Genomic DNA, 21,203 nt, shown 5'->3' with positions numbered 1-21,203 from the left:
ACAAAACGGAGCTGCTCTTCCTCTCAGGAATGCCCGAGCATTCCATTCCGCCACTCAGCCCAGTCAAAGCTCTTCTCTGTCTTGGGACCCCAATGGAGGATCAACATTCCCCCTAAAGTCAGGACAGTGTGGCGTCAAGGGGAACTGGCCATCTTCTGGAAACGTCTGAAACCCTACCTCTCTGAAGAGTATCTTAAATAACTCTCACACCCCCCGCTTCAAAAAAGGGCACTTTTCCTACTACCACTGACTTTGATGATAAATACTTTCTTCAGGGAAAATGTACTTGATGTACTTGTGATGTGTTGTTGTCTCATCAAGCTATCTTAAGATGAATGCACTAATTGTACGTCGTTCTGGATAAGAGCGTCTGCCAAATGACTAAAACCAATGACTTCTTTACTTTGCAGACATTGTAGGCTACTTATTAAGGGTGAAGAAACTCCCCAGGAGGATTGTACATTCCTGCTTGTTGATGCTTGACTCTTGTTTAGATTACCCAATTGAAGATGTCCAAACATGACATTTAGTACTCGAAAGTGAAGTAATGTGTGTTTCTGTAACCTTTGTAAGCATCGAAGGAGAAATTGAAAGATAATTCATCCTCCGGGAATTTCAACAAAAGTGAACTTGAGGGGGAGGTTTCACCCTTTGGGTATCTCCCTGAGGTTTGTTATGTGATTATTAATTGTTACTTATTGTCTGTCTGTTCTCTTTCAGCTGCTCGGTGTGGCCTTCCTGGGCATTGGACTATGGGCCTGGAATGAGAAGGTGAGTGAGACTAAGAGTGTCCATGATTGAGTCTTTGAATGAAGAGATTGAGATATACATGTACTGTACCAGTCAAAAGTTTGGACACACCTACTCATTACAGGGTTTTTCTTTTATTTTTACTATTTTCTACATTGTAGAATAATAGTGAAGACATCAACACTATGAAATAACACATATGGAATCATGTAGTAACCAAAAAAGTGTTAAACAAATCAAAAGATATTTTATATTTGAGATTCTTCTAAGTAGCCACCCTCTGCCTTGATGACACTCTTGGCATTCTCTCAACCAGCTTCATGAGGTAGTCACCTGGAATGCATTTAAATTAACAGGTGTCTTGTTAAAAGTTAATTTGCAGAATGTCTTTCCTTAATGCGTTTGAGCCAATCAGTTGTGTTGTGACATGGTAGGGGTGGTATACGGCCCTATTTGGTAAAAGACCATTTACATATTATGGCAAGAACAGCTCAAATAAGCAAAAAGAGTAACGACAGTCCATCATTACTTTAAGACATGAAGTTCAGTCAAAATTTCAAGAACTTTGAAAGTTTCTTCAAGTGCAGTCGCAAAAACCATCAAGCGCAATGATGAAACTGGCTCTCATGAGGACCGCCACAGGAAAGGAAGACCAAGAATTACCTCCGCTGCAGAGGATAAGTTCATTTGAGTTAACTGCACCTCAGATTGCAGCTCAAATAAATGCTTCACAAAGTAACAGACACATCTCAACATCAACTGTTCAGAGGAGACTACGTGAATTTTTAAAATGTATATATTTATTTTTTATTTCACCTTTATTTAACCAGGTAGGCAAGTTGAGAACAAGTTCTCATTTACAATTGCGACCTGGCCAAGATAAAGCAAAGCAGTTCGACACATACAACGACACAGAGTTAAACATGGAGTAAAACAAACATACAGTCAATAATACAGTAGAAACAAGTCTATATACGATGTGAGCAAATGAGGTGAGATAAGGGAGGTAAAGGCAAAAAAAGGCCATGGTGGCAAAGTAAATAGAATATAGCAAGTAAAACACTGGAATGGTAGATTTGCAGTGGAAGAATGTGCAAAGTAGAAATAAAAATAATGGGGTGCAAAGGAGCAAAATAAATAAATAAAATAAAATAAATACAGTAGGGAAAGAGGTAGTTGTTTGGGCTAAATTATAGGTGGGCTATGTACAGGTGCAGTAATCTGTGAGCTGCTCTGACAGCTGGTGCTTAAAGCTAGTGAGGGAGATAAGTGTTTACAGTTTCAGAGATTTTTGTAGTTCGTTCCAGTCATTGGCAGCAGAGAACTGGAAGGAGAGGCGGCCAAAGAAAGAATTGGTTTTGGGGGTGACCAGAGAGATATACCTGCTGGAGCGCGTGCTACAGGTGGGTGATGCTATGGTGACCAGCGAGCTGAGATAAGGGGGGACTTTACCTAGCAGGGTCTTGTAGATGACATGGAGCCAGTGGGTTTGGCGACGAATATGAAGCGAGGGCCAGCCAACGAGAGCGTACAGGTCGCAATGGTGGGTAGTATATGGGGCTTTGGTGACAAAACGGATGGCACTGTGATAGACTGCATCAAATTTGTTGAGTAGGGTATTGGAGGCTATTTTGTAAATTACATCGCCGAAGTTGAGGATTGGTAGGATGGTCAGTTTTACAAGGGTATGTTTGGCAGCATGAGTGAAGGATGCTTTGTTGCGAAATAGGAAGCCAATTCTAGATTTAACTTTGGATTGGAGATGTTTGTTGTGAGTCTGGAAGGAGAGTTTACAGTCTAACCAGACACCTAGGTATTTGTAGTTGTCCACATATTCTAAGTCAGAGCCGTCCAGAGTAGTGATGTTGGACAGGCGGGCAGGTGCAGGTAGCGATTGTTTGAAGAGCATGCATTTAGTTTTACTTGTATTTAAGAGCAATTGGAGGCCACTGAAGGAGAGTTGTATGGCATTGAAGCTTGCCTGGAGGGTTGTTAACACAGTGTCCAAAGAAGGGCCAGAAGTATACAGAATGGTGTCATCTTCGTAGAGGTGGTTCAGAGACTCACCAGCAGCAAGAGCGACATCATTGATGTATACAGAGAAGAGAGTCGGTCCAAGAATTGAACCCTGTGGCACCCCCATAGAGGCTGCCAGAGGTCCGGTCAGCAGACCCTCCGATTTGACACACTGAACTCTATCAGAGAAGTAGTTGGGGAACCAGGCGAGGCAATCATTTGAGAAACCAAGGCTGTCGAGTCTGCCAATGAGGATGTGGTGATTGACAGATTCGAAAGCCTTGTCCAGATCAATGAATACGGCTGCACAATAATGTTTCTTATCGATGGCGGTTAAGATATTGTTTATGACCTTGAGCGTGGCTGAAGTGCACCCATGACCAGTTCTGAAACCAGATTGCATAGCAGAGAGGGTATGGTGAGATTCGAAATGGTCGGTAATCTGTTGGTTGACTTGGCTTTCGAAGACCTTCGAAAGGCAGGGTAGGATAGATATAGGTCTGTAGCAGTTTGGGTCAAGAGTGTCCCCCCCTTTGAAGAGGGGGATGACCGCAGCTGCTTTCCAATCTTTGGGAATCTCAGACGACACGAAAGAGAGGTTGAACAGGCTAGTAATAGGGGTTGCAACAATTTCGGCAGATAATTTTAGAAAGAAAGGGTCCAGATTGTCTAGCCCGGCTGATTTGTAGGGGTCCAGATTTTGCAGCTCTTTCAGAACATCAGCTGACAGGATTTGGGAGAAGGAGAAATGGGGAAGGCTTGGGCGAGTTGCTGTGGGGGGTGCAGTGCTGTTGACCGGGGTAGGGGTAGCCAGGTGGAAAGCATGGCCAGCCGTAGAAAAATGCTTATTGAAATTCTCAATTATAGTGGATTTGTCAGTGGTGACAGTGTTTCCTATCTTCAGTGCAGTGGGCAGCTGGGAGGAGGTGTTCTTATTCTAGCCTTGGCTTTTCTAACTGCCTGTGTATAATGGTTTCTAGCTTCCCTGAAAAGCTGCATATCACGGGGGCTGTTCGATGCTAATGCAGAACGCCATATGATGTTTTTGTGTTGGTTAAGGGCAGTCAGGTCTGGGGAGAACCAAGGGCTATATCTGTTCCTGGTTCTAAATTTCTTGAATCGGGCATGCTTATTTAAGATGGTTAGGAAGGCATTTAAAAATAAATAATCAGGCCTTCATGGTTGAATTGCTGCAAAGAAACCAATACTAAAGGACACCAATAAGAAGAAGAGACTTGCTTGGGCCAAGAATCACGAGCAATAGACATTAGACCGGTGGAGATTTCTGAGATTTCCAAATCTGAGATTTTTGGTTCCAACCGCCGTGTCTTTGTGAGACGCACAGTAAGTGAGAGGATGATCTCTACATGTGTGGTTCCCACCATGAAGCATGGAGGAGGAGGTGTGTTGGTGTCGGGGTGCTTTTCTGGTGACACTGTCAGTGTCACTTAAACAGCATGGCTACCACAGCATTCTGCAGTGATACGCCATCCCATCTGCTTTGCTCTTAGTGGGACTATCATTTGTTTTTCGACAGGACAATGACCCAATACACCTCCAGGCTGTGTAAGGGCTATCTGACCAAGAAGGAGAGTGATGGAGTGCTGCATCAGATGACCTGGCCTCCACAATCACCTGACCTCAACCCAATTGAGATGATTTGGGATGAGTTGGACTTCGGAATGAAGGAAAAGCAACCGACAAGTGCTCAGCATATGTGGAAACTCCTTCAAGACTGTTGGAAAAGCATTCCTCCTGAAGCTGGTTGAGAGAATGCCAAGCTGTCATCAAGGCAAAGGGTGGCTACTTTGAAGAATCTAAAATCTAAAATCTATTTTGATTTGTTTAACAATTTGGTTACTACATGATTCCATATGTGTTATTTCATAGTTTCACTGTTATTCTACAATGTAGAAAATAATACAAAATAAAGAAAAACCCTTGAATGGGTAGGTGTGTCTGAACTTTGGACTGGTACTGTATATTACACAAAGAAATCATACCATAAGAAGAACAATATACAGTAAGAAAATAATATACCCAGCTAGCACATAACGTTCTGAGAACCGTATCTCTTAGAGTTTGGTGAGATAGTGGTTGTGATATGGATATTCTCCATACAACCTTCCCACAGCATTCTAGGAATGGTGCATTGTAGTTCCTTGGTTTTGGAACATTCTCAGCACATTTAAGGAAATGTAAAGTTATTTTCTTGGTATTACATGACTTTAACAGAACATTTCCTAAAAGTTCAAACATGGTTACGTTTAATGTAATGTTTGGTAGTTCAGAGGATGTTAATGAACAACGTTCTTCTGTGGGAATTTCAATACATCAGCATAACGTTTCCTACAGGTCTCCTCATTGTTCCATTTAAAGTAATGTTCTCACATTTTTCAGAGAACTTTAAGAAACAACGTTCTTCTGTGGGAATTTCAGTAGTTCAACATAACGTTCTAAGAATGTTAATTAAAAACATATTTAATAAATATCTAATTGGATCCCGCAAGCTCGTGCTTGACTCTTTTATTTTATTTAACTAGGCAAGTCAGTTAAGAACAAATTCTTATTTACAATGACGGCCTAGGAACACTGCCTTGTTCAGGGGCAGAACAACAGATTTTTACCTTTTCAGCTCGGGGATTTGATCGTGCAACCTTTCGGTTACTGGCCCAACACTAACCACTAGGCTACCTGCCGCCCCCACATATACACTACCTTCCCCACATATACACTACCTTCCCCACATATACACTACCTTCAGAAAGAATTCACACCCCTTGACTCTTTCCACATTTTGTTGTGTTACAGCATGAATTTAAAAGGGTTAAATTAAGATTTTGTGTTACCGGCCTACACACAATACCCCATAATGTCAAAGTGGAATTATGTTTTTAGACATTTTTACAAATTAATTTAAAAAATGAAAGTCTGAAATATCTTGAGTCAATAAGTAGTCAACCTCTTTGTTATGGCAAGCCTAAATAAGTTCAGGAGTAAAACTCTGCTTAACAAGTCACATAATACGTTGCTTTGTGTGCAATACCAGTGTTTAACATGATTTTTCAACGACTACCTTATCTCTGTACCGCACACACATACAATTAGCTGTATGGCCCCTCAGTCGAGCAGTGAATTTCAAATGCAGGTTCAACCACAAAGACCTGGGAGGTTTTTTATTGCCTCGTAGCTATTGATAGCAGACAGAATATCTCTTTGAGCATGGTGAAGTTATTAATTACACTTTGGACGGTGTATCAATACACCCAGTCACTACAAAGATACAGGCGTCCTTCCTAACTCACTTGCCTGATAGGAATGAAACCGCTCATGGATTTCACCATGAGGCCAATGGTGACTTTAAAACAGTTACAGAGTTTAATGGCTGTGATAGGAGAAAACTGAGGATGGATCAACAACATTGTAGTTACTCTACAATACTAACCTAAATGACAGAGTGGAGAAGGAAGCCTGTACAGAATACAAATATTCCAAAACATGCATCCTGTTTGCAATAAGGTACTAAAGTAAAACTGCAAAAATGTGGCAAAGAAATTTACTTTATGTCCTGAATACAAAGTGTTATGTTTGGGGCAAATCCGACACAACACATCACTGAGTACCACTCATCACATTTTCAAGCATGTTGGTTGAAATCGGCAAGGACTAGGGGGTTTTATAGGATAAAAAGAAATGGAATTAAGCTAGGCACAGGCAAAATCTTAGAGGAAAACCTGGTTCAGTCTGCTTTCCAATAGACTTGTGGAGACAAATTCACCCTTCAGCAGGACAATAATCTAAAACGCAAGTCCAAATATTCACTTGAATTGCTTACCAAAGCTACCTTTTAATGTTCCTGAGTGGCCGAGTTACAGTTTTGACTTAAATTATCTTAAAAATCTATGGAAGACTTGAAAATGGCTGTCTAACAATATTCAAAAATCAACTTCACAGAGCTTGAAGAATTTTCTAAAATAATAATGTGCAAATATTGTACAATCCATGTGTGGAAAGCTTTTAGAGACTTACTCAGAAAGACTCACAGCTGTAATCGCTGCCAAAGGTGAATCTAACATGTATTGCCTCACGGGTGTGAATACTAATGTAAATGATATGTATTTCATTTTCAGTACATTTTCTAACATTTCTAAAAACATGTTTTGACTTTGTCATATTGGGGTATTGTGTGTAGGTGGGTGAGATTTTTTTAATTTTTTATAAATTTTGAATTGAGGCTGTAGCACAACAAAATGTGGATTAAGTCCAGGGGTATGAATATTTTCTGAAGGCACTGTACATTCCGTTCTCAGCGTCCATAAAACTCTATCCGCTATCTTGTTAAGTGTGTTCAGGTGTGTTGGACGTGGCCACTAATTGTCCACACCTGATCTTAATGAGTGCTTGTTTCCTTTGAAATGGGGTCTGTTTGAATAAACAAAAATTAACAGCTTTGTATGAGTAAAAAAAACTGGCATGCTAGCTCGATCCTGGTGTCGAAGGGGACTTACTATCCATGGATAGAAAAAATAAGATTAGATTAGAGGTTTGAATCTCACTGAATCCTTGCCATCATAAAAAATAAATGTCTTTGCATGATTAATGTTATTGTGAAGTGGAAATGTCTAGAGCAACAACGGCTCAGCCACGAAGTGGTAGGCCACACAAGCTCAAAGAACGGGACCGCCGAGTGCTGCAGTTCCGTAGCGTGTAAAAATCGTAACACTCACCGAGTTCCAAACTGCCTCTGGAGGCAATGTCAGCACTAGACCTGTTCGTCGGGAGCTTCATGAAATGGATTTCCATGGCCAAGCCTAAGATCACCATGCGCAATGCTAAGCATCGGCTGGAGTGGTGTAAAGCTCGCCACCATTGGAGAAGTGAAAACGCTTTCTTTGGAGTGATGAATCACTCTTCACCAACTGGAAGTCCAACGGACTAATTTGGGTTTGGTGGATGCCAGGAGAAGGCAACCTGCCCAAATGCATAGTGCCAAGTGTAAAGTTTGGTGGATGATGAATGAAGAATCGTGAGGGGCTGTTTTTCATGATTCGGGCAAGGTCCCTTAGTTCCAGTGATGGGAAATCTTATAGCGTACAATGACATTCTAGACGATTCTGTGCTTCCAACTTTGTGGCAACAGTTTGGAAGTTTCCTGTTTCAGCATGACAATGCCCCTGTGCACAAAGCGAGGTCTGTACAGAAATGGTTTGTCGAGATCGGTGTGGAAGAACTTGACTGGCCTGCACAGAGCCCTGACCTCAACCCCATCAAGCACCTTTGGGATGAATTGGTACACCAACTGCAAGCGAGGCCTAATCAACCAACATCAGTGCCCGACCTCACTAATGCTCTTGTGGCTGAATGGAAGCAAGACCCGCAGAAATGTTCCAACATCTAGTGGAAAGCTTTCCCAGAAGAGTGGAGGCTGTTATAGTAGCAAAGAGGGGAAAAACTCCATATTAATGCCCATGATTTTGTAATGAGATCTTCGACGAGCAGGTGTCCACATAGTGTATATATTACACAAATAAATAATCAAATAAGTACAATAGATAATCAGTCTTTTCCCTGGACCGCCCTTGTGTCTGGAAGAGTGGCAAAGCATACCATTCTTACTGTGCTCACTGTTAACACATGTCTGTCTGTCTGTGTTTCTCTGTCTCTGTGTCTGCCTCTCTAGGGTGTTCTCTCCAACATCTCGTCCATCACAGACCTGGGGGGCTTTGACCCCGTCTGGCTCTTCTTGGTGACGGGAGGGGTCATGTTCATCCTGGGCTTTGCCGGTTGCATCGGAGCGCTGAGGGAAAACACCTTCCTGCTCAAGTTTGTACGTCCACAACTCTCTCACTCCCACTCTGCTCGCCCCTTAGACATGGACATTAACAAATATATGAATATACACTCCCCTCTGTATTTATTTAATTTGGCTCTATACTGCAGCATTTGGGATTTGAGATCAAATCTTTCATATGAGATGACAGTAAAGAATGTAAACCATTTATTTGAGGGTATTTTCATACATACATGTTTTACCGTTTAGAAATTAAAGGACTTTATGTATGAAGTCCCTCTATTTGAATGTGCAAATGTTTTGGGACAAATCCACTTATAGTGTATTAAAGTAGTCAAAAGTTTAGTATTTGGTTCCATAGTCCTAGCACACATTGACTACATCAAACTTGTGACTGCAAACTTGTTGGATGCATTTGCAGTTTGTTTTGCTTGTGATTCGGATTATGTTGTGCCCAATAGGAACTGAATGGTGAATAATATATTGGGTCATTTTGGAGTCACAAACTAAAAGTTTTAGCTTCACTGTCAAACTAAATACAGAGGGGAGTGTCTATGTATTTCTCCATGAAAAGCTCTAAATAATACCTATGCATTATTAGGGTTAACATTAGATGTCTTTTTATTCATCATTGACTCCACTTTGAACTCCCACTCCCTCCCCAGTTTCCTGGACTCAAATGAAGCTTATTCTTGGACTGTCCCACTCTGTATAGTCCATGATGAGTAGGCTTAATCTGAGTCTGGGAGACCAGCCCTCCATGTCCCCTCTATGACATGACAGAATTACAGCTGATTAATCAGGTGTGTTAGTGCTGGGTTAGAACACAAATATACACCCCCTGGATCCCCCAGGAATGGAGTGAGAAACACTGGACTTTGGGGCTTAATCATAGCTTTGTTCTATGTTTGCTCACATGCCCCCCCCATTCTGTTCCAGTTTTCTGTGTTCCTGGGGATCATCTTCTTCCTGGAGCTGACAGCTGGAGTGTTGGCCTTCACCTTCAAGGACTGGATCAAGGACCAGCTCAACTTCTTCATCAATAACAACATCCGGGCATACCGTGACGACATCGACCTCCAGAACCTTATAGACTTCACTCAGGAATATGTACGCATTTGAAAATCAGTGTGAATGTGTGTCAGAGGATGCTGGTGGGAGGAGCTATAGGAGAATGGGCTCATTGTAATGGCTGTAATGGAATACATGGAACTGAGTCAAGCATGAGGTTTCCAAATGTTTGATGTGTTTTATACTGTTCCATTTATTCCATGGAGCTCTGGTTTGAGTGAGGTGAAGAGTTGGTAGGTTGCGGGGGTAGGAGCAGGTGTGTGTGTGAGTGAGTGAGCAGGAGAGAGCCTGGTAGCCCCACTCACAGGCATGGGAGGGAATAGGCCCAACTACTAGGGAGCCAGACCCAGCCAATCAGAATACGTTTTTCCCCACAGACAGAAATACTCCTCAGTTTCATCAGCTGTGCTTGTGGCTGGTCTCAGACTACCCTGCAGGTGAAGAAGCCATATGTGGAGGTCCTGGGCTGGCGTGGTTTGATGTGGTCTGCGGTTGTGAGGCCAGTTGGAATGATGTTGGAGGTGGTTTATGGTAGAGAAATTAACATTCAATTATCTGGAAACAGCTCTGGTGGACATTCCTGCAGTCAGCATGCCAATTGCACGCTCCTTCAAAACTTGAGACATCTGTGGCATTGTGTTGTGTGACAACTGCACATTTTAGACTGGCCTTTTATTGTTCCCCAGCACAAGGTGCACCTGTGTACTGATCATGCTGTTGTCATGGGAATTCTACACATGGGACACTCAAAGTTTATCTTAAAGGAATCATAGTTTATTAAGATTCAAGAGTTTTCTGGGCTCTCCCAAGTGTCTTAATGAAAAAGACAATCAGCTGCCAAACTGATAACAGCTTTGCTCACCTCACCCTCCAAGAGTTCTTCACAGCACTATCATTGGTTCTGTGTGATGAGGAAGAGTCAGAGAGAAGGATCACCAAGCTATTGGAAGGATTTACTAACGGAATTGCAATCAACTTGGGAAATGCAATTTTGCCATTTCTATTTGGCCTGTTTAACAGAAACACGAGTTGCTTCCTGAAGGAGCATTTCAACATTGACCTGCCAACTGATTCACAGTTACGATACTGGATAAAACAGTCGACTTACCCGAAGTCTGAACCCCCCCCCCCCATGAAGTTATACATCTCTGCTCAGCTCTTCGGGAGAACGACAGTCTGACTCATTTCAGTGCGAGGATAGTCAATCATCTTTATGATGAGCAGATGGCCTTGCTCCTCATGGCTCTTAGTGTGCAGCAAAACCTCTTTGTAGAACTTGACGTAGGCACTACTGTGGTGGCAGAGACTGCATCACGTTTGGTAAGCTTAATCCTGAGGTGTGAAAGGCTACACAGTGTACATATCCGCTTGATTGGCATCCTTTTCCATGCCTATATTTCCAGCAGTGATAAATGGTCACGGTGTTTTCATTTTCTTGTTACAAGACGAGGCTCGCCAGAGAAGACCACAACGGTAAGTTGTTCTGCACTTGGCTGACACAGGAGGCGATCAGAGTACTTTGTGGATCCCAAGGTCGTAAAGACATCAAGCTAACTGTTTCTGGGTGGAGATGTGACAAACCAGAGTATCAGTGCTCTAACCTGAGACGGGTAAAAGAGGACTGCAACTCTCTCATCATATCTCATCAAGTGAGATACATGGGGGAACAATCACAGAGCAGCTAAATGAGTGCAGGTGTTCACAGTGGTGGTGTTCATATTTGATTGACTTTGGCAATGAGGTGGCGGAGTATGGTTGCCGCGAGGAAGGCTCATAGTTAAGACTGGAATGGAATACATGGAACAGTATCAACCACATGGAAACAGGATGTGACAGAATCATGTGTTTGATACCTTTCCATCATTCCATTCCAGCTATTACAATGCCACTAAATTGGAGGAGGAGCACATCAGCCACCACTGGCACTAAATTGAAATCTCCACCCACCTGGGGCACTGCAACCAAAACAAACTGTGGCATCCATAGGCTAAGTTACTGAAATCGAGATTGCCTTTTTTAAACACTTCAATGACCTCCAGTATATATTTCAGAAGAGGGCAAGTCCTTGAGGGCTCAAGTGTCTACTGGGATTTGCTTCTCTTGAATCTAATCAATGAACTCACTAGATTGCTGTGAAACTGCAGTTACTCCCATTGCTGTACTTAGGTTGTGTGTCAAATTAATAACGTTGTACATGCTTCATAATTGATCCCTATATTTGTTCCAGATTGTTTGAAATGTGTTTGGAAAATGTTTTATTGCTCTGTGTGTAAAGGGTATGAACTTCTCAAGACAAATCATAGTCTTAAGCACCTATGACCTAAATGTGACAACAAACAAAAAAACTTTCATGTTTAAAACTTTTCATTATGGAAATGGATTTATACAGACAAAATGTGAAAGAGAGGGGGGGGGGGAAGAGAGATAAACGGTGGAAAGCTAATGACAGTGTTCAATACAATTTACCCCAGCACTAGCTAAACCCTGTTTCCTTATTGGGCTGCTAATCACCTCGTAAAATTATTATTATGTGCTAAAGCTATTAAGTCTACCCTTCTTGTGAGGTTACCATTTTAGAGTTATGCTGAATTACTTACACTGCAATACAGTAGTTTTGCAACAGCATGATGTGTAATGAGATATGATATACTGTAATACATGATTCATAACATCTACATTTAAGTTGTTTTGCTTCACTTAAGAATGTGTCTTAAAATCGTCACTCAAGTTTCTTATATTGTTAATGTAAATGATTTGATATGCTTTAGCCCACATTTTTATTGAATTCACAAGGGCTTTCTTGAGTAGAATCTCCTCTCTGGCGCTGGATTGGTCTAAAGTCAGTTTCTCTATTCAGTAGCAGGCCTTTGTTAGTGTAGCCAACTGGTTGGCAGAGACGCTTGTGGCGACTCTGACCATATGACTCCCAGATCGTATTCCATCTGAGCCTCTATTCACAAAGCAACTCAGTTGGAATGCTGATCTAGGATCAGTTCACCCCCTTTGTTATTCATTAGGGTCTGAAAGCACTCCTGAGACACTGTGAATACGAGCCTTGTTGTCAAGCCTTCCCCAATCTCTGTTGGTCACACTCCACCCACACTGATGCTGTGTGAGACGAGAGAGGAATTCACTACCAAGTTTCCCCTCTAAACATTGGACCTCTTTTTGTTTTGATCATGTATGATATCGCTGCAGAAGAGGTGTGTGTGTGCGCGTGCGAATGCATGTGTTGTGGGGTAAAATAATGATCCTGATCTCAATGGGACTTTCTGGATAATTAAAGGTTAAATAAACATGAATTCCTTATTGACGTTCTCTTCTTCTCTGTTTTCTTCTCCTTAGTGGGATTGTTGTGGCGCATTCGGAGCGGACGACTGGAACCTCAACATCTATTTTAACTGCACAGACACCAACCCCAGCCGGGAGAAATGTGGAGTCCCCTTCTCCTGCTGCACCAAGGACCCTGCGGCAAGGAACTCTCACAGGGGCTAGGGAGGGTTGGTCTGAGACATGGGTCATGGGGTTCGGCTAATCAAGTCTTACATTTTAAAGTGAAAATTACAAACTTCAGAAGCCTTTTTAAACCTCAACTAGGCTACAAGTTTGCATTTGCTACTGTGCAGGAAAATTCTCTGCAACAAAAGAGTGGTCAAATTAAGATCCTACGTTGAAATGAATGAGTACTATAGTCGCTGAAAATACAGATTTACATGGTTTTCCATTATTTGGTTTGCCCCGATGACAGTATCTATGAGAGGGCAAAACTCATTTCTCAGACTGGCACCAAGGTTAAGGGCACCAACACACTGGGATTTTGTGTCCCGAGAATTTTGGATGGAGCTAACACTTAATTGGGAGTTGCCGGCTAAATGACAACGAATGATGATTGTCCGACAAAAAACAGTCCATCTTTTGAACAGGAAATGGTCATGTGTGTCAGTGCTATTATCAGTGGTGGTCAGGGTTATGATGACAGTTGACATCTGCTTTTTTTGATAACTTCTATTTCTCTTCATTAGGAGGATGTGATAAACACGCAGTGTGGCTATGACGTACGAGCCAAAACTGTGAGTGCTGTTCCATTTCTCTCTGTCATCTACCTTTTTCCTTCTACACTTTTCCTTGATATAGTGACCTTTATTATTATGGAATCTAAGAGATACTCAGAATATACAAAGTCATATATTATAAAGGGTTATATGATGAATGATCACATATGGTTGTATAATGAAGGCGTATGTTTGGTTTTCATGCCATTTGCAGGCTAAGGAGCTCCCTCTAATAAACATGTTACTGTCCCTTGTTGTAGGACGTAGAGCAGAAGACCTACATCCATGTGAAAGGCTGTGTGCCACAGTTTGAGAAGTGGCTACAGGACAACCTGACGCTAGTGGCTGGGATCTTCATAGGAGTTGCGTTGTTACAGGTGAGAGAAACGTTTCTTTGACTCCTTTTAGCCTAGTGTACAAACAGGGCTAGCTACTCTCCGACTCAGAACATTAACTTGTCTCATCAGGGTGACAAGGTGTTGAAGGCGTTCTACAGGGATGCTGGCCAGTATTGACTCCAATGCTTCTCACAGTTGTGTCAAGTTGGCTGGATGTCCTTTGGGTGGTGGACCATTCTTGATACGCACGGGAAACTGTTGAGCGTGAAAAACCCAGCAGCGTTGCAGTTCTTGGCATAAACCGGTGCGCCTGGCACCTACTACCATAACCTGCTCAAAGGCACTGAAATCTTTTGTCTTGTTCATTCACCCTCTGAATGGCACACATACACAATCCATGTCTCAAAAATCCTTCTTTAACCTGTCTCCTCCTCTTTATCTACACTGATTGAAGTGGATTAAACGAGCAGAAATTCAGAGCAGAGAAGCTTGCATGTGACTCAGTCACTGGTTACTATGGCTGACCATGTGAAACAACACATTTCACTGCACCTCTCCGGCATATGTGACAATATAAACACGTATACACTGAATAAAAAATATAAACGCAACATGTAGTGATGGTAAATTGTTACATGAGCTGAAATAAAAGATCCCAGACATTTTCCATACACACAAAATGCATATTTCTCTCAGATTTTGTGCCCAAATTTGTTTACATCCCTGTTAGTGAGCATTTATCCTTAGCCAAGATGATCCATCTACCTGACAGATGTGGCATATGAGGAAGCTGATTAAACAGCACGATCATTACACAGCTGCACCTTGTCCTGGGGACAATAAAAGGCTGCTTTAAAACTTGCAGTTTTGTTACGCAACATAATGCCACAGATGTTTTGAGGGAGCGTGCAATTGGCATGCTGACTGCTGAATGTCCACCAGAGCTGTTGCCAGATAATGTAATGTTAATTTCTCTACCATAATTTCTCTACCGACCCAAACGTAAATTTGAGAGAATTTGGTAGTACTAACCGGCCTCACAACCACAGGCCTCGTGTAACCACACCAGCCCAGGACCTCCACATCCGGCTTCTTCACCTGCGGGATCATCTAATGCCAGCCACCTGGACAGCTGATGAAAATGTGGGTCTGAACAACTGTCAGAAACTGTCTCAGGGAAGCTCATCTACGTGCTTGTTTGTCCTCACCAGGGTCTTGATCTGAGAATTGAATGTTAATTTCTCTACAAATGTCATTTTTGAGAATTTGGCAATAAGTCCAACCAGCCTCACAACCTCAGACCACGTGTATGGTGTTGTGTGGGTGAGCGGTTTGCTGATGTCAACGTTGTGAACAGAGTGACCCATGGTGGGGTTATGGTATGGGCAGGCATACGTTGCCAACAAATACAATTGCATTTTATCAATGGCAATTTGAATGCACAGACATACCGTGACAAGATCCTAAGGCCCATTGTTGTGCCATTCATCTGTCGCCATCACCTCATGTTTCAGCATGATAATGTAATGTTGCAAGGATCTGTACACAACTCTTGGAAGCTGAAAATTTCCGAGTTCTTCCATGGCCCCCCTACTCACCAGACATGTCACCCATTGAGCATGTTTGGGATGCTCTGGATCAACAGGTACGACAGCATCTTCCAGTTCCTACCAATATCCAGCAACTTCGCAGAGCCATTGATAAGAAATGGGACGACATTCCACCAGCCACGATCAACTCTATGGGAAGGAGATATGTCGCAAATGTCCGTATGACCTGATATAAGGCAAATGTTGGTCACACCAGATACTGACTGGTTTTCTGATCCACGCCCCTACCTTTTTAAGGAATCTGTGACCAACAGATGCATATCTGTATTCCCAGTCGTAAAATCCATAGATTAGGGCCTAATACATTTATTTCAATTGACTGATTTCCTTATATGAACTGTAACAGTCAAATCTTTGAAATAAATTGTTGCATGTTGTGTTTATGTTCAGTGTGTGTAATATATATTTTTTATGTTAATGAAAACATGATTTAATTACAAAAGACATCACATTCATAATTCTCTTTTTCTTTTACAGATATTTGGAATATGCTTGGCACAAAACTTAGTTAGTGACATCGAAGCTGTGAGAGCAAGCTGGTGAGGAAATATAAAATACTTCAAATTAACGTCTCAAGTTAATTCTATCACATCTGATGTGTTTCCTCATTCCCTACCACTTTTTATTAACTGGGTTCATTATTGATTGACACTTCATAGGATAGGCTTTAACAGCATGGAAAATCAATCACTGAATCCAAGGTTCTAAATGGTGTTTTGTTTGATAGTGTGCCATCATGTGGACCAAAAGGGAATTTGGAATCACATTTTCAAAACCAGACAGTATTTTAGAAAAGGTGCTTCATTATATTTGGCATAGAATAAAGTAAGAAAATATTGCGCCGTATGTATCAAGCTGCTGTAAAAGAAACAATGGTGGAATTTAACTCCTCAAAATGAAAAGTTCAACAGTATTGATGTTTGTAACCACTAAATCTGCATTTTACAAGGTTCTTACTAGTTTTTGGCTACATATCAACCCAGATCCAGAATATGCTGAGTAAAACATTTATAAAAACGTTTATTTGTACTTTGACTTTGCTCTGCTTCCTAACTTAACCTATTAGTTTGACTGAGTCATTTGTCGAAGGTTCTACGCCCTGCTACTTCCAGCTGGCCGCTCAGCTAGGAGACAGGAGCACAGCACCCCCTGTCCACATTACTATCCCATCCCTCTGCCACACCATCGTCATGCCAACTCACCTCACACTTCATTTTTCATCCCCCATACTTTGTCAGGATGCCCCCGCCCTCTCTCTCCATGCACCGACCCCTGCCTCACTCTGGAAAAAAAGGGTCTGCATACTACGCATGAGGAACGTACTCGCGAGCATGTGTATGAACTGTAGCCGGTGGGTGTTGTTTTCCTCCGTATGACCTGTAGCCAGTTGTTGTTGTTGTCCTCCGTATGACCTGTAGCCGGTGGGTGTTGTTGTTGTCCTCCGTATGACCTGTAGCCGGTGGGTGTTGTTGTTGTCCTCCGTATTAACTGTAGCCGGTAGAGGTTGTTGTCCTCCGTATGACCTGTAGCCGGTGGGTGTTGTTGTCCTCCGTATGACCTGTAGCTGGTGGGTGTTGTGGTTGTCCTCCGTATGACCTGTAGCCGGTGGGTGTTGTTGTCCTCCGTATGACCTGTAGCTGGTGGGTGTTGTGGTTGTCCTCCGTATGACCTGTAGCCGGTGGGTGTTGTTGTCCTTCGTGAATCAGTAGTAGTCACTGTAGTGAATGATTTACCACAGCCCAGACCCTGCAAGACCCATGTTTCATTCATAACAGTATGTTAACATTAATAAAGTACAGATCAGTATCAGGGAATACACCTCTGGCAGGGATATTAAGATCATAGATCAAATGTGTTTTATTTGGCCCCCCAAGTTTTATGAGCAAAAAAATAATTTTCACTGTTGATCATAAACAAATGTAAAAACAGAAAATCGTCTCCAAAGAATTTTAATTTAGGAAATTTGTTCCCAAAGCAGAGGGACATATGTTATATTATCCTAATAATAATAAATGGGATTTATATAACACTTTTCTTCCAACTGAGGTACTCAAAGCGCTTTACATAGTAGGGGGAAACTCACCTCATCCACCAGCAATGAGCGGCACCCACCTCAGGTAGCAGGGTGAGGAGTGATATGCCAATCAGGGATGATTAGGTGACCATGTTGGAAATGTAGCCATGACACCGGGGTCAACACCCCTACTCTTACAATAACCGGCATGGGATTTTGAATGACCACAGAGAGTCAGGACACCGTTTTAATGTCCCATCCGAAAGACAGCACCCTACGCAGGACAATGTTCCCAAATGTAATCAAGGTTTGAAATTGTTTTAGTTAAATATTTTATCCATTTAGGCTTCTTGCTGTCAATTGGCAGTGTAAAAATATATATTTTCTTGTGCTCTGGCCCCACGACCATCCGCTCAAGAAAATAATTGATGATCCCTGACGTATAACATTTGTATGTAAGTCAAAATGTCAGGCTAAGATGGAGGCTTAACTAGCTCACTGTTGGCAACAGTCTGCCAATAGATTTAAGGACATGACCCATTTCCTTCAGCCATCAGTTCAACCCAGATCCTGTGGTCATGAAGAATAGAAACAGTTTCAGAATAATAACCAACTTCCCTCAGATCCCTCCACCAATCCTTTGGCCACTCCCACTTGTCACTGTCCCAAACTCTGCCACCCCTGTGCCAAGCCATCACTCTCTGCCTCCCTGCCCTATTCCCACCCAACTTCACCACCAGGGGTGTATTGAGGATGCATTACATGTTCACAGAAAACTCAGGAATGTAAATAGAATTTAACATGTGGTCCCAGAGTATTGTGATCATTACTGAATATGCAGCAGAGTAGGACTGAAAAACACCTGATAATATTTGACAACTTTAGTCATTCTGAATGCTCCCCCTCCCTGGCTTTGCTCTTATGTAATGAAAGGAACATGTTTTAAACCTTCCTTTTGCTTTCTCTTGCTGTGTAGTTTATTTACCTGATGTCGCTGCCCGGCTTGACCCAGGAACGCACAGGTAAGGATCACTACCAAGTCACCTAGCTAAGTGTAAATGGTACAATACATCAGAATTGACTTTTGTCTCAAATACAACCGTGTCGTTGACTTTTCTCAATGTTGCCCCTAGTAATACTGAAACTATGATTAGTTTGTTTTAAGAGCTGTGTCTGACCTTGATTTCCATTTGTCCCAAGGTCTCTTCAGCATGGCTACGCCAGTCTCAGAGCATCAAAAGATGCTAGAACTAGGAATGATACCACCTGCACCATATTCCGTCATGATGACTGGCACATTATGATCCTTTTTAAAGATGTTTGGGGTTGCAAAATTCCTGTAATTTTCCAGAAATCCCAGTTGGAAGATTCCTCCAATCAGGATTTCTGGAAAACCTGGGAATTTGGGGAAGTTACCCACGCTTTGCATCCCATTTGTTCCATGTGGTTCCATCCATGTGGTAAACACTGTGTAGAAATGTACAGAAAATAATGAAGACAAAAAAATTCTGGGGGGGGTGTTTGTAAATGCACTGCATGCCTATCACAATGGCATAGGCTCGTTTAAATTCATGATGTACAGAAGCTCTTATTGACACAGGTATTTTTAACAGTAAAATGGTAGCTGTATGTGGCGACTGAGCATTAGGGAAGAGGGTAATGGTGCTAGAATACAAATGTACAGTAGTAGTCGCAGCCCTCAAGTCGTTCGCTTTGAACTGCAGTAGCCTTGTAGGCTCAAGAGTTTCTGCGCATTCGTTATATTTCATGGCATCTCTACCTGGGTGAAATACATACAGGTACGTTACATACTTTCAAATACTTGAGGTGGGCCTATTTTAGCAAGAGTTTGGGGGGGGGGGGGGGGGGGGAACTAGTCAATTGGTTCTATTGTAACAGACAAGCTAAATCAAGCACACTTCCAAGTATCAATGTATTTGACCCAGGTCTGATCTCTGCACACTCTACATTAAAATGAATTGTCAATACATTCAATGAACTGAAAAACTTCATGTCCATTTCTTGCTATGGTAGTCTTCTGTTTTCAATACCGCTAAGTGAAGTGTCAATCTTTAGGAATCCCTGTCACTTCATATTCAATCTTGTTCTGAGGGCTGAATGTGATTTGTTCGATTGCTCAGCGGGGGGAGCTTACAATGACTAGTGAGTGATAAAACAAACTCACTTCCTGACATTTGTTGGTGGTGGAGGGCGTAACACATGGGTTGCTGTGCTGAGGGTTCCTGGCTCAAATCCCTGTGTGCTTTCGGTTTTCTAGCTCAATGATCAGTGAGTCAAATTAAATAAATGCTTGTAGGGAGGTGGCAGGCGCGTTAGATACAGGTTGAGACTAGGTCCCTGTTGAGGATCCCCATGTCTTGTTTTCCAACCTTGAACTTACTTTCTAAAGTTAACCAATCACTTTTCACATTTGTCTAACCATTTGTGACTGGTTAAAGGACCAAAACCTAAGGCGGGTGGATGGGGTCCTGGGTGGCAGAGGTCGTAACACGAGGGTGTCCATGCATTAGGTCCTTGGTTCGATTCCTCGTGTGGCTTTTAAAATAACCAATTAAACTCCTTTCTGCCCTCAGAACAAGAAAATAAGGGTTTGATTCAATCTGTATCGTGGAAGATCAGTGCTATAGCGCAATTGACACTTTTAATGTCCTGCGCTCACAGAGATTGCGCTCATGGTAAATTTTGCATATAGGCTCAACAGCTTCTACCCCCCAAGCCATTAGACTGCTGAACAATTCATGAACATTTACACTGATACCCCCTCCCCTCTTGTACACTGCTGCTACTTGCCGTTTGTTTGTTACCTATACATAGTCACTTCGCCCCCACCTACATGTACAGATGACCTCAACTAGCCTGTACCTCTGCACACTGACTCGGTACCGGTGCCCCATCTATATAGCCTGGTTATTCTTAGTGTTACTTTTTTATTCTAGCCGACTTGGTAAATATTTTCTTCTTGAACTGCATTGGAGGTTAAGGGCTTGTAAGTAAGCATTTCAAGGTAAAGTCTACACTTGTTTGATTTGATATATCGGCTCAATCGCAAACTACCTTTAAATTTCAAATCACACTGAACTTCCACGATAGGGATTGAATCGAGCCCTTTGTTTTTCTTTCATTCCCATGAAATAAATCATTTTTGTTGACCTGCTGACATTGTTAATAGTACTAATTATTATTAAAAGGACAAGACAGAAAGTGAATTGGCATCCTCTTTCTCTCGGACTCCATTACGGATGACTGTATTGGTCAATGGTGCTTTGGCTAGTCCCTCAATCAGATGGAACTAATTCCAATCAGAAACAGTGACAAAGGTGTGATCAATGGACATTACATCACTGTCAAAACTACGTAGTGTTTGCCAGGCCTATCAGAGCACCTCAAAGCCAGGCATGTGAAGCTGCATTCTATTCGAGATGGAGCTTCTGCTTACCCCTAACCTAATTGTCTCAGATCCATGAAGAGAAGTGAACAAGGATAGATGGGAGGGGACAACCATATGAAATGGAATGCAGCCTAGGTGACACCATAGCCTTG

At 42.2% G+C, this 21,203-nt stretch overlaps 1 protein-coding gene across 1 annotated transcript in view; it reads left to right on the top strand.

The window, feature by feature from the left end:
* The window catches only part of LOC109897049 (tetraspanin-5), a 31,651-nt gene extending 10,787 nt beyond the window's left edge, over positions 1–20,864 (top strand). Inside the window, exons 2-10 of the mRNA XM_020491567.2 lie at positions 721–771; positions 8,447–8,593; positions 9,497–9,667; positions 12,974–13,099; positions 13,651–13,698; positions 13,941–14,057; positions 16,106–16,167; positions 18,619–18,664; positions 18,843–20,864. Coding sequence (XP_020347156.1) covers positions 721–771; positions 8,447–8,593; positions 9,497–9,667; positions 12,974–13,099; positions 13,651–13,698; positions 13,941–14,057; positions 16,106–16,167; positions 18,619–18,631 — 735 coding nt within the window. The 3' untranslated portion in view covers positions 18,632–18,664; positions 18,843–20,864. The remainder of the gene's footprint in view (positions 1–720; positions 772–8,446; positions 8,594–9,496; positions 9,668–12,973; positions 13,100–13,650; positions 13,699–13,940; positions 14,058–16,105; positions 16,168–18,618; positions 18,665–18,842) is intronic.
* Positions 20,865–21,203: the final 339 nt, after the last annotated feature.

This window comes from Oncorhynchus kisutch, linkage group LG9 (assembly GCF_002021735.2).
Source record: "Oncorhynchus kisutch isolate 150728-3 linkage group LG9, Okis_V2, whole genome shotgun sequence".
NCBI lineage: Eukaryota > Metazoa > Chordata > Actinopteri > Salmoniformes > Salmonidae > Oncorhynchus > Oncorhynchus kisutch.
This window is presented reverse-complemented; position numbering and strand designations above follow the sequence as displayed.